The 14956-nt window shown below is 45.3% G+C and overlaps 1 protein-coding gene across 12 annotated transcripts in view; it reads right to left on the reverse strand.

The window, feature by feature from the left end:
• Window positions 1–14956, reverse strand: part of LOC134538483 (gastrula zinc finger protein XlCGF8.2DB-like) — a 219515-nt gene that overhangs the window by 154341 nt on the left and 50218 nt on the right. For all 12 annotated transcript variants that reach the window (XM_063379832.1, XM_063379835.1, XM_063379834.1 and 9 more), the window contains exon 4: window positions 3188–3305. In XM_063379832.1, coding sequence (XP_063235902.1) covers window positions 3188–3305 — 118 coding nt within the window. The remainder of the gene's footprint in view (window positions 1–3187; window positions 3306–14956) is intronic.

Raw genomic sequence — 14956 nt, forward strand, 5'->3', positions numbered from 1 at the left:
GCACCAAACGTTCTCTCTGTTTTTTAAAAAATTTTAATAAAAGTTTTTTTGATCAAAAGATTGTTTTTTTTCTTTTTACAAGTAGAAAATATCATACTGCTCTGCCCATGGCACACAACTAATGTTTGTTTCTGCATTTAAAGAAATTGATTTCACATTGCATAGAGTAATTGATAAAATAAATTAACCAATATTATGTTTCCTAAAAGGTGAAATAAAATTAATCAAATAAATAAAATATACAATTATGGAATATGTAATATTACAAGTTAAAATTAATAGATATAAATAGTTTTACATACCTTAACTTTATTAGGAATTAAATAACTTTCCACTGGAATGCTCTCTTCGAAATTTACTGACATTGACAGTGTTTTAAGTCTGGGTACGTGTAACTATGTAATTCTACAGTTCGAGGACTTTCTACGGCGCATGGTGACTTCTACCATGATAATGCAAACGAGAACCAACTGAATTCTATGGATGAATATAAGTACTAGCAATAATTGTTTGCAGACATTCTGTGACACATAGTAGTTTCTACTACAATACACAAGCTGTAAAAGAACTACTGAATTCTATGGGTGAACATTTGTGTCGTCAATTATTTAGCAAAACTGTCTAGAATGCATCCTGGATTCTACCTCAACAGTTAGTAAATCAGTGAAGAGAACTACTGAAGCCAACCAGTCAACATCTCTTTACTGAAGACAATTGAAATCTGTACGAAGGACGTTAATTTACGAAAACACCTAAGTAATATAGGGGAACCTGGGGAAGAATGGGGACGCGGGGCATAACGGGGGTACCACGATTTTATCGTCAATAACCTGCTGCCACCTGTTATGTGAAGACGGAACTTAAACTCCAAAGTGAAACGCAACGCTACAGCGTATCCGGAGTCATCTTGTTGTTTGCAATTCGTTAGAAGTGGCAATATGCTGTTTCAGACTGTGTGTTTTACAATGTTTACGTGATATTCCAGCCAAGGTAACTAAATATACTTACTTATTTAAAATTTATACTTATACTAATAAAACAGTGCATGTCTTTAGCAACAATTTATGAATGCCATCTAATGTTTTAAATAAGTACTTTTTTAGCTAGAAGGTTGTAACCAAAAATGTTTCTCAAGGGGCAAAACGGGGTACCTACTACCCCATTTTGCCCCATGTTTTTTTACTAAATTTTTGACAAATATGGCCTCACTGCAGATAAAATATATAATGTTTATGAGACGGGAATCATGGTTAATCCCAAAGGTCATTCCCGAATTATTTCTCAGAGGGGTAGACGGCAGGTTGGTACTGTGACTTCAGCTGAAAGAGGGGAAACTGTAACAGCAGAAATTTGTTTTTCGGCTGCTGGTGTTTATATACCACCTATGCTAATCTTTCCAAGGAAAAGGACGCAACAAGCGTTTCCAACAGGACTACCTCCTCGATCATGGGCTGAGGTTGAATAAGGATGGATCACAAAGGAATCATTTATTTCGAGATTTAATAAATTTGTTATCTTTTCTAGAGCATCCAAACAATCACCAGTGCTTCTCTTGCTTGATGGGCATGCATCTCATACTAAAAACCTTCAACTTATTGATACAGCCCAGGAAAATGGTGTTATTTTACTGTGCTTTCCTCCTCACTGTTCCCATCGTCTACAACCACTAGATGTATCATTCATGAAGCCCCTCAGCAAGTATTACGAAGATGAAGTGAGGAAATTGTTGCGTTCTCATCCTGGACGCGTAGTGACGTTATTTCAGCTTGCATCTCTGTTTGGATCAGCTTACTTGCAGGTTGCAACTATGTTAACTGCCATCAATGGTTTTCGGAAGACTGGGATCTGGCCTGTTGATAAGAATGTGTTCACTTAATTAGATTTTCTTCCTGCAGATCCCACTGACATAGGTTTACTAGCTGATGGTCCTAGCACTGTACCACCTCTGCAAATTCCTCCCACAGATGACCCCCAAGAAGGATGCTCTAACTCGGCAGATGCAGAACTCCAAACAGCAACTTCAACGCCCTTGCCTGAAACATCCTTTCAAAGTAGAGCTACTCTCTCCACTTTCCCAAATTGTTCTCCTGAAAATATTCTACCTGTCCCCAAAGTAGCACAAGGCGAAAAGAGGAAAACATGTAAAAGGGGAACAACAGAAATTCTTACTGCATCTCCCTATAAGGCAGAATTACTAGTCATACAGAATAAAAAGACCAAAAAATTGACACGAACAGCACAGAAACAGCTCAATTTAGATGAGCGAAAAAAGAAAAGAATGAAAAACATAAAGTCTCCTCTCCTCAAGTGCTCAATAAGTGAGAGTGAAGAAAGTCAAGATGACGATGCGGAGTGCCTGTACTGCAATGTCTTTTATTCTAAGTCAAATGAAGGATGGATAAGTTGTTCAAGATGTTTAAAGTGGGCTCACAATTCGTGTGCTGGTGTTGACAGTGATGGTGACGAAGTGGTTCACATCTGTGAACCCTGTGCACACTAACTGCAATAATTTTTTGTATTTTCATTCAACATAATTGTATGCTCATATTTAATGCTAAATGTTAACTATATATTAAAATTATTTAGAAAATTCAAATTATTGGTTTCAAAATTTTTTATAACTGTACCCCATTTTGCCCCATACTAGGGGCAAAATGGGGTAAAATGCACTTTCTTATTTAAATGATAATTATTAAAATCAATAGTAATTTTTATCTTTCTATTTATGATTTAATTATTCTTCATAGACTAAAGTATCATTTAAAAATCAAATTTATCAATTTGTAACATTTCTAACTACTTATATTACCTTACAACCATTAGATACCCCATTTTGCCCCATGTTCCCCTACATTGTACTGGTGATGAGTGAACGTTTCATACAGGGTATGTACTAGATGATTGTATGTTTTAAAATAGTCCTTAGTTAATGTTAAATTTGATGACATTCAATTTTAATAGTTTGCTTACCAAGTTTTTATTATTCTCTACTGTGATACATTAACCATTTGGTTTTATTTCTTTGAAAATATTGAATAATTTACTATTTGCAATTATTTCTCTGAAATAAACACCTAGGGGATACCCAAGAAACATGAATTTAGTTTTGTATTAAAGCCCCTGCTCTACATTGCTAGCTAGTCCGAGGTCAACTTGATAAGAGTTTAAACTTGAATTGGACACATACCTGAGAGCGAGGCAGCCTCTTGTAGCTGCTCGCTCGCCTGGAAGTCTTCGATGTCTATCTCTTCCTTCACCTTCACCCCGCTCTCGGCTGTCTCACCTCCATCAGCCTCGTCTTCACTCTGCCACATGCATCACACGTCACATCTCACATTCATACCAACATATTAGTGAATGTTGTGAGAAACAACTAAATATCACAGCTGAAACACATTTTGTGTCAATATTACCCATTCAAAGTCAAACTACATTTCATAGTAAAATACAAATTATTATTATGAGTTTTCTTTCCTGACGCCACATATAAAACAAATTCTGCATGGATATTTTTATGAAGGGAAAATTATTCAGCACAACAAAACAAAATCCTTTCTTTGCATGCAAATATGTAAACTTTTTTATGATTATCTGCATCCATGAACATATTGCAAATATATAAATATGCTTCGGGTGTTAACCAAAGTAGCACCTTTCATTTAAAATCAATGTCGTCATTAGAATTAAGATGGATGTTCCAAGTTTGAAAAGATAAGATCTGTTTTGTTAATCTCGCACGAGCCACAAGCAACACTGGTAGCCTTGATAGTAATCATTTGTATTTAAATACTTAGATTAATTTCGCAAACAAACAAAACCGTAGCGATTCATTATTATCATTCACTAGTAATCCAATGCTCTGACCTCAAACAAACTGTCACTCAAACGATTGTCACAGAATTTACGTTTAATTTAATTCTGATCGCTACACAGAAAGCCGGGAGTTCAAGCCGGACAGACGTGTCTTGTGCGGGCACTCGGTTATTGTAATTATTGATGTTCAAAGTGTGATAACTACCAATATTGATTTGTCTCTATTAGATCAGCAAGACTTAAAGGGGTTTCCCTTACCCTTACAAGATGGTGTATTTGTGAACTGTATTAATAATACTAATTTAGCCATGTTCAGGTGGCCTACGAAAAAATCGTCAAATAATTGGGTGACAGCCTGAATAAAAATTCAAATTCACCTTCATTTACTCTGAAACTTCAAGACACCAACATGGATGATCTATTTAATATGGTAAAATCTCTCTGTGTTAAGTTTGATGAGCTTAAGAGTGAAAATGCGGTGCTTAAATCCTTGTTAATGGACTCAAGAGAAGAATACTCTTTAATCAAACAAGAGTTAAAAGAGATCAAAAAAAGCTTATACATAAAGCAAAACTCAGATTTATCTTACAGCCAAGTGACCAAAAGAGCGCCCAATAATAAGGTGATCGATGTTAATGGTGCAGTGAGTATACCCAGCAACAGCTGTTTGCTACCCGTTTTGAAGCCTCTGTTAAAGAACAAGAAATTATGGATTACATCACAAATGAACTCAATTTATCACAGGTCAAAGTTACTTAACTCCGAACGAAGTATAATACTTATGCTTCATTTCATATATCAGAACTTGAAAATGACTTCAGTAGAATCAATAAAATTGTGTTTTGGCCAAGTGGCTGTTTAATTAGCCCGTTTTACGGTAAACTACATCCGGATCAAGTCTACACTAATGTTACCAATCAAGACAATACAGCAGTGACCATCATGCCTCTTAATCCAATGGCGTCAGCTTCCACATCTAATTTGATGCTGGAGGAGTATCCTACTTCCCACAATGAAGCAGTTCTTTAGAAATTATGATATTGCATATCAAAACGTGAGAGGATTAAGAACTAATTCTAACAAATTTCTGGAAAACCTTTTAAACTCTCGTTACGACATTATTTGTTTACCAGTGTAAAACCTCTTTCCTATAGAAAGTTTACTATGTTATTGTATTTATTGATTTTCTTTTCTTTTTTAAAGTAAAATTTGAAGTTTAACCATGTAATGAATGCTTTTATACAGGTAATAATTATGCCAGATTGAAAAATATTGAAATTTTGTGATGCTGTCAAAAACAAATATGCAATTCACTGTTAGATTAACTTTAAAGATATTACCAAAAAATCATAAAAATAAATTATCAATCACTGACTATGTTGTTAATTGTGAATATTAGAATAACCAAACTTAAGTGTAAGTTGATCAAAGCAAGAAATGTTATATTAATTCATTTTGTACATTAATAGTATGATTCCATTATTTAATAGAAATTACATTATAAAGGACAATGAATATTCTAGTGAAACTTGTATTAAAAGAACCTTATTAATAATTTTACTTTTAGACCTTTATAAGAGTCTCAGTTAATATAATTTATGGTAGAAATTCTTGTTTCACTCACTAGCTCTTATATATGCAGTGAGTTTGAGACTCTACACCCATAACCACTGAGTAAACCTAACTGATTTTACAGGTCATTCACAAGACAAAGGGATATCTTCAAATTGTGCAGTTGCCGTCATATAACAGGGAAATGTCTTAATATGTTGAGGGGACTCAGTTGTGTGTGGATAGCTCACCGTTTTTGACTGAATATTGCAGAATCCCGTACAATACTACTGACGTCGGCCGGGGCTACGCCCTCCCTAAGCCCGATGTGCCTCACGCCGTCACCACCCCTCTCCTCCCACCACCACCCTCTATTCAAACCTCCCGCTCGTGCGTGCGTGTGTGTCTAGCCCGGCAAGAGGGCGCTTAGAAGCAGTGCGGTGACCCCCTAATTTGCTAAGTTTTAATGTTAATTGTAAACCTTTTGTTTTCATTCATTTTTGCCCCAGTGTTTGTGCAGTTACTCATGTATCCTTTAATTTAAATATCATGTTACTTGAAAGAACCACAGACGTTGCGCGGGCGGACCCGAATAGGCACGGACTTGGACGAGGGTAGGAATGTTTTTATATAAATTATCATTAACTAAGTAAATATTAATGAACTTTAAATCGCCAGTAATTTTTATATATTTTTTAATGTTAATCTATAATTTACTTAACTTTCGCCGGGGCACGGAATCACAGAATGTAATAACGGTAATTGTGTTGGCGCGGAGGCGCCATGTTGGTCAAGACGAGCAGAGCTCTCGCCCCAGTTCATCTTCATCACCGACCGAGAGCAGACGCGCCAGCACCCCGGGGATCTCAACCGTTGTGAACCACTGATCAAGTAATTCTGTATCTTAATTAATTTTTAAATCTCTTTCGTCCGTCATTCCTCGGGGCAGCTCTCGGTCGGCGGGCTGCATTAATAATTAATTTTCTCAGTCGAGTTTTTTAACCATTGTACTAAGCAGACTTTACAGCATGGCCACGTGTGTGGACCATGCATTCACTTAAGTCGATTCGTGCCTCAGGCTTTTTAACCGTGTAAAGTGTAACGTGCGTGGAGGGAAGCGTGTTCGTGGAATTAAATCTGGGAATAAGTAAAACCTGAGTACTTTATTTAATCACGTGGTGAGTGAGCCTACTTAGCCTAGGAGTGTGGCGTGCCCGACGCCTAGAGCGGGCCAGGTCTGGATAGATAGGGTAGAAAGGGCTGGTAACTCGTCCCCACTTGGGCTACGTCACGCCCTGAGAGCGAGACTCAGCCGGGTCCACGTGCCCTTACACGTGGTGGCGCCCATGCATAACTTCTTAAAATCACCAGGAACGTGCGCGCAGCCCTCAATTGGCGCCCAAGAGCGTGGGGCGAATTACATCTTCCGCGAAAACCAGACCTGCACGAGCGTGTGAGATAGGCGGTTGTTACGCGGAGCGCGCGGAACTAAAGTTCGCGCTGGAACTATTGTTCGCGCGGAGCGCATAGCGGGACTCTGGCGCGCCGGCCACGTGACCAGCCAAGCGGGTACGGTTCCGGGAATTCTACCGCGAGACGACTGGTCACTTCATACAGGTACTGTGCGTTACATCTGCACTTGCAACCATGTCAGAGTTCAAGGGATTTACCGCTGGGGCGAAACCCCTTCTGGACTTAAGCGAGATGTACTGCGTGAAGTGCACACGGCCACGCCACGTGGGCGGTCTTACAGGCGCCACGTGGTCAGACACTTGCGTTTGCCTGGGATCATACGAACTACGCACGGACACTTTCGCGCCCAGAACAGTCCCGGTCGAGTTTTTAAGATGTACGGAACCTAACTGCACGGGAAAGGCACAAGAAGGTGGATGGTGCACGAACTGCCGGGCGTTCAAACATATACAGTGCGCCGGCGACGCGGAACACGCAACCTTCAAGGACGGGTGGTACCTCTGTACCAGATGCAGTGACGTCAGACCCAGGGCACAAGGCCGTAGTCTCGCGAGCACCACAGCCACGACAGTAGCAGTGACGTCACATGCCCGAACGACACCGGTGGGACACGTGGAGCTACCCGAGCTCGCCGGGAGGACCAGCGATGACCCGGGGAAATTCCTAAAGAGCTGCCGCGACCGACTAAGCCGCTACGGTGTACCGGATGCAGAATGGGCAGGCCGCGTCGGACAAGCGCTGAAGGGAGACGCCAAGACCTGGTGGACAGTAGTGGGAGAGTACGACGTGCCATGGGAAGAGTTCCACCGTCGCTTCGAGGCGCGCTTCGCTGACGCGCGGGCCGAGATGAAGGTGCGCTCAGAGCTATACTGTGCGGAGCAGGGCTCGACGGAGACGGCGAGACTTTCCTAATCAAGAAAATCCGTCTCTTCAAAAGACTGTTACCGACGGGCAATCCAGACGAAGTGATCGAAACGGCTGTGGAGCTGATGCGCCCCAAACTACGCCCGCACCTACGCCACGCAGCGCAGAGGACGGCAGAGAGCTTCATCCAATGCGCACGAGCCGTCGAACAAGATCTGAAGGCGGTGAGCACGGCACGACCGGAAGCCACGCAGGGACAACGCGCGACCCACTCCGCGGACACCACGGCCGTGGTGCCTTACACCGCGCCGCGGGACAACAGCCGGAACCACAACCGACAGCCGGCCACCTGGAGGGGACGCGCCCTCGGTGAGGGACCACCCCCTCAATGCCACTTCTGCCCGATCGGCGTACGTCACTGGCACTTCGACTGCCCAGTGCGGAATGCATCGCGCGCGGGGCAGGTCCGGGACGAGCGGCCGGGAAACGGCCGGCAGGGGGCGGCGGAGTAAACAAACCCCTCCCCCCCCGCAAAGCCCTGGAAGAACGAGACCCGAGCGACATCCACGGGGGGGCCCAGTCTGGGCCACGTGGGCATAGACAGTGGGGAACTACTCCGCGTCCCAATCCTGGTTAACGGCCGCGCAACCGACGCCCTTATCGACACAGCTGCGAGTCACAATTGCATCGCTGCCAGGTGTGTGGGAACCGCGCAGTTCGAGCCTCGGCCGGGTCAGCTCCGACTCGCCACCATCGACGACGCCTGCCAGATGCAGGGCGTCGCGACGCTCCACATCAGCATCAGAGACCAGCACTCTACCACGACGGCCCTGGTGGTCGACGGCCTGCGGGACGACGTCATCCTGGGGCTGCCGTGGCTGTGCGAGCAGAACACCCACATCGAGGTACGAGCGGGGCGACTACACGTCGGCGTCCAGGGGCGGCGCACCGTCCACGGCATCGGACGCCCCCTACCGCCACCGGATCACAAGGTCAGTCTCGACGATTTGCAGCATAGTGTACCACCCTGTCACCGGGCGAGAATTCAGAGTGTACTCGACCACCAGAGCCAAGTGTTCGCGACAGCCGACCCACTCAGACGCACGACGATGGCAGAACACGCCATACCGACTATCCCGCACGAACCAATATTCATTCCCCCGGGGAGTTACGGACACGTGGGCAGACAGACCATCCTTACCCAGGTGCAGGAGATGTTGAGCGACGGTATAATCGAGCCCAGCGAGAGTCCTTATAATTCACAGATATTTCTAGCAGAAAAGAAGGATGGTACTTTACGCTTATGTGTAAATTTCAAGCCGTTGAATAAGGTAACCATCAACGCACCGCCCCCTCTCCTGAACATTGCCGACACTATAGCTGGGTTGGGGAATGCCAAGATTTTTTCATCGCTGGACTTAAAGTCAGGTTACTGGCAAGTGCCAATCAGACCCGCGGACCGTCCGAAAACGGCCTTTACCATTCCGGACGGAAGGCGTTTCCAATTTTGCGCCATGCCATTTGGTTTACAGGACGCCCCCGCCACGTTCCAAACGTTGATGATGCGCGTGCTCGATGATTATGCCGGTAAATTCGCCGCTGCGTATTTAGATGACATCATCGTCTGGTCGCAAATCTGGGAGGAACACGCCCACCATCTGGCACTTGTGTTGGAACGGCTCGCCACACACAATCTGACATGTAACACTGCGAAGTGTCACCTGGGTACCACTGAGCTCGACTTCCTGGGACTTGTCGTGAATGATAAGGGTAACCGACCTACGGAGAAACAGCTGGAAGTGATTGCGAACAAACCGCCACCTCGCACGCGCAAACAGCTACAGCGTTTCCTAGGGCTGGCCAACTGGCTCAGAGCGTTTGTACCAGGGTTTTCACTCGTAGCCGCGCCGCTCTCAGACCTGTTGTCACCTAAGCGCCCCTTTAAGTTGACCGAGGCCACACAAGTCGCCTTTGACGAGCTTAAGAACAGGTTCAGCCAGTGTCATCTGCTGGCCCGACTCGACCCGGGCAGACAGATCATCGTACAAACCGACGCGAGTCAGGAGGGCATCGGGGCCATCTTGCTACAGATCGGCGACGAGGGCGAGCCGCGAATCATAGAATACGCCAGCGCAAAGTTCGGCGACGTGGAGCGGCGTTACAGTGTGAACGAGCGGGAATGCCTCGGAGTAGTATGGGCGCTACGGCGGTACCGGCCGCACCTAGAAGGACAGCACTTTTTGCTACGCACTGACAGCCAGTGTCTTAAGTGGTTAGCGACGATGCAAGGCCGCCGTTCCAAGTTAACACGGTGGGAAATGTTGCTACAATCTCTGGACTTCACGGTTGAACACGTACCCGGAAAAACTAACGAACTTGCGGACGAGTTGTCTAGAAACCCCGATCATACGGTCAGAGTTCGGGACGATGCATTGTGGGACGAGCTCTTACTGCCAGCAAGAGACCGGCGCGCCTGCGAATCCCACACACCGGAACAACAGGCAATGATCTGCGTCATTGCTCAGGGAAGCCCCCCTACCATCCCACCAGGGGCCGAGATAGATGACATTAATGAGTACGTGCGCGCCGTGCAACTAACGGACGAACACACGCAGGCAGTAATACGCAGCTGTCACGAGGGTCTGCGCGAGGGGTACCGCGTCGTGGACGGCTGTTTACAAGCGCGGCCCGCAGGGAGCGAAACGCCGTGGCGGACATTTGCACCAATCGAAACTCGCAGTCAGATATTCCAGATGTTGCACGTTAATCGGCTGGCCGGACACCCAGGCACGGACGAGACTACGAGGGCCATTCGCGAGACGTTTTATTGGCCAGGTCTGAGCCAGTATGTGCGAAATAGCGTGCGTCGCTGCCGTCACTGCCAGCGACACTAAACACGACGCTCCGACGGCGCGGAACAACAGCTGCCGCGGCGGCCCGCTGAGCCATTTCACACGGTTGCCTTGGACCTAATGGGACCGTACCCTCGCTCCCCAAGGGGAAAAAGGTTCCTTCTGGTGGTGACCGCCTGCTTCACCAGGTGGGTGGAGGCCTACCCGCTACCTAACGCCCGTGCGGGCACCATTGCGCACGCACTCGAAACTGAGTTCTTCCCACGTTGGGGCTACCCGAAGGTGCTATTGTCTGACAACGCCAAGCAATTTGTGGGGCGACGTTGGGCAGGGCTGTGTGGAAAATGGCGGGTGATTACACACACGACGCCGGTGTACCACCCAAGGGCCAATCCGACCTAGCGTCGGAACCAAGAAATTAAGGCCCAACTCCGCCTCCGGTTAGCCGAGGATCACTCCCAGTGGGACACGCACATACCCGAAATTATGTTCTGTGTGCGCCGACGGGTCAATGCGGCCACGGGCGAAACGCCTGATAAACTGGTACAAAGGCGTAATCTTCCCTTACCCGGACAGTATCGCATTGACGACAGAAGTCCGGAAGCCGCGGAGGATAGCCCCGAGCGCAGGACACGGGAACTGGCGGAGGCGCACGAAGCCGCCCGGCGACACCAAACCGCGTACCAGGCGAAACTCACCCCGGTTATGACACGCCCGCCCCCTCCATTGAACCCCGGTCAGCTGGTCTACGGACGCCTTCACCCGCTCTCAGCAGGGAATCGCAACTACTGCGCTGGCTTGGCACCTAAATGGGTTGGACCCATGCCGGTAGTCAAGACCATAGGCACCACCGCCGTGGTAGTGAGAATCCCGTTGGGGCGAGCGGCGAGGTATCATAGAGACGCCATAAGGATAGCAGATGAGGGGCCAGACGAAACAGACACCGAACCGGGGACTCCGGCGTACCAAGGACCAGAGGGGGAAAGTGCCCAAACCACGTCGACCCCAGTGACACCGACGAGTGAAGCAGGAGGAGACTTCCGAGGATTCCCCGAACCACAACGGCCGACGGCGATCATGCATGGCATCGTGCCACGGCGGTTGTTCACTGGCGGGGAGCGCGAGCCGACGGAACTCCGCGAGCCAAAAAAAAAAACATACGGGAGGAGCAACGACTCGGTCACCAATACCGGACCCCGTGGTGTGGGAGCCGGATGACGCCCCACCCCGCCCGGGGACACCAGACGAGGACACACCCAGGTGGCCTCTGCACCTGTCACTGGCCGAGGCCGACTTCCGCGTCACCGTAGAAGAGCCAGCGGAGCCCGACACGTCCGAGACGAGGCTGGAGAGTGCGGCGGGGGAGGCGGAGGCCCCCACCCCCGCGCCACGCTACTTCCTACGACCGAGGCGAGCCGCGGCGCCGCCCCGATGCTGCATGATGTCGGACGCCATAAAATCGTCACATCGGGCTCCTTCAGGGGGGGGCAATTGACATCGGCCGGGGCTACGCCCTCCCTAAGCCCGATGTGCCTCACGCCGTCACCACCCCTCTCCTCCCACCACCACCCTCTATTCAAACCTCCCGCTCGTGCCAGCGTGTGTGCGTGTGTGTGTGTCTAGCCCGGCAAGAGGGCGCTTAGAAGCAGTGCGGTGACCCCCTAATTTGCTAAGTTTTAATGTTAATTGTAAACCTTTTGTTTTCATTCATTTTTGCCCCAGTGTTTGTGCAGTTACTCATGTATCCTTTAATTTAAATATCATGTTACTTGAAAGAACCACAGACGTTGCCCGGGCGGACCCGAATAGGCACGGACTTGGACGAGGGTAGGAATGTTTTTATATAAATTATCATTAACTAAGTAAATATTAATGAACTTTAAATCGCCAGTAATTTTTATATATTTTTTAATGTTAATCTATAATTTACTTAACTTTCGCCGGGGCACGGAATCACAGGATGTAATAACGGTAATTGTGTTGGCGCGGAGGCGCCATGTTGGTCAAGACGAGCAGAGCTCTCGCCCCAGTTCATCTTCATCACCGACCGAGAGCAGACGCGCCAGCACCCCGGGGATCTCAACTGTTGTGAACCACTGATCAAGTAATTCTGTATCTTAATTAATTTTTAAATCTCTTTCGTCCGTCATTCCTCGGGGCAGCTCTCGGTCGGCGGGCTGCATTAATAATTAATTGTCTCAGTCGAGTTTTTTAACCATTGTACTAAGCAGACTTTACAGCATGGCCACGTGTGTGGACCATGCATTCACTTAAGTCGATTCGTGCCTCAGGCTTTTTAACCGTGTAAAGTGTAACGTGCGTGGAGGGAAGCGTGTTCGTGGAATTAAATCTGGGTATAAGTAAAACCTGAGTACTTTATTTAATCACGTGGTGAGTGAGCCTACTTAGCCTAGGAGTGTGGCGTGCCTGACGCCTAGAGCGGGCCAGGTCTGGATAGATAGGGTAGAAAGGGCTGGTAACTCGTCCCCACTTGGGCTACGTCACGCCCTGAGAGCGAGACTCAGCCGGGTCCACGTGCCCTTACACGTGGTGGCGCCCATGCATAACTTCTTAAAATCACCGGGAACGTGCGCGCTGCCCTCACTACCTTTAATGTCTTAATATGTTGGTACGGACACAAGAACTTCCGTCGTATTTTTCCTGTTCCCCGATGATTTACACACGCAAATTTTTAATAAACTTCTTGATTAATGCAATGAGCCCCTAAACTGAAGAAACTCGTTTTCTTCTAAAGAAAACTAATTCATGTAGCAATTCAGCTTACTTCACAAACTCATTTTGGTATAGACAAAAACTTAATAGCTGTACTTTTCCTTCGAAAAAATAATCCTTTCTTTTTTTCTTTCTTTTCTTTTTTCAAACTTCCGCTGACCAAAGACAAATATGATTCGAATAATTCTATTGTAAAAAAAAAAATTTGACAAAAGAAAAGAAGAAAAATATCATATTTCCAAAGATAAATAAGTGAAATTATTCTAAATAAATATTGGTTCTCTTAGTATAAGCTCCACCGGACATATAATCAACATTAACTAATTTATATTAAACACACATTTGAAAGTAAATATTTAACTAATTTAAATTCTATAACAAATATGAATATATGTAGGTTAGGTTTATACCAGAAACCTGGCTCAACGATAATAACATAAATTCTCACTATTTCACAGACCAGTATATAGTTTTTAGAAATGATAGAAATCCTCAACTTACACTGAAAAATAGAGGGGGTGGTGTACTTTCAGCCTTCAACAAAACCAAATTTTTATCAGTGCTACCTGTTTACATTTACGACTTTCCCGGTATTGAAGCTTTCTGGATCAAGGTAAAAACGTCTCCTGCAACAACTTTTATCATCAGAACTATCTACCTAGCCCCGGACATCTCGCCGAACAAATATCTCGAGTACCTTGACCACTTGGAAGAAAAACTATTTACCACTCAAGAAGATATTTTAATTCTTGGTGATTTTAATGTTCCAGGTATTGATTGGCTCACTCGGCACTCTTCAAACATTACTCATTCACATTACAAATCCAAAGCCAATTACCTACCTTCTCAATTTTGTGTCTACATTGGGTCTGACCCAATATAATCACACCCAACCTTTCAAAAATCTTCTCGATTTATGCTTATCAAATCTACCTCAGTGTACAGTAACGCAAGCCTCTGAAATACTTACCAAAGAAGATCTGTATCATCCAGCTCTAAACATTAACATTGAAATTTATTCTAGCTCAAGAAGTGTTAATCCTCCCTAAAGAAATTACAAGGACGGTAATTTTTTAGGTCTTTATAACTCCATAAAAAATTATGACTGGTCTCATTTCTATGAATCAACCAATGTTAATCAGGTGGATGTTTTAACTAATTGTATAACTGACAATATGAACACATTTATACCACTAATTTCTAAAAAATTACCCAAATATCCGTAATGGTTTTCTAATGACTTAATTCAAGCATTAAAATCAAAAAAACATTTTCACAAACTTTATAAACGATCCAACAATCCTTATTATTATTTACAGTTTTCACATTTTCGAAAAATGGCAAAATCTTATATAAAACGTGATAAAATTAATTGGATCCGCTCTACTAATAACAACATCAAGAACAATCCAAAGAAATTCTGGAAGTATGTTAAATTATTGAAAGATGGTTACCATGAACAATATTAAAAACAATATTTAAAAATCAATGATGATATTTGTGATGATCCAACTAATGTTTTTGCACAATATTTTTCCAGTGTCTACAAGACTTCAACCAATAATGTGATGTCTTCAAACATGTCCTCGGATTCTATTCCTATGTCCTACATTTCTGAATCCCTTATTCTATGGGGCATCAAGGTTCTCAAGTCATCCAAATCCACCGGC

The sequence above is a fragment of the Bacillus rossius genome, chromosome 13 (assembly GCF_032445375.1).
Source record: "Bacillus rossius redtenbacheri isolate Brsri chromosome 13, Brsri_v3, whole genome shotgun sequence".
NCBI classification, from domain to species: Eukaryota; Metazoa; Arthropoda; class Insecta; order Phasmatodea; family Bacillidae; genus Bacillus; species Bacillus rossius.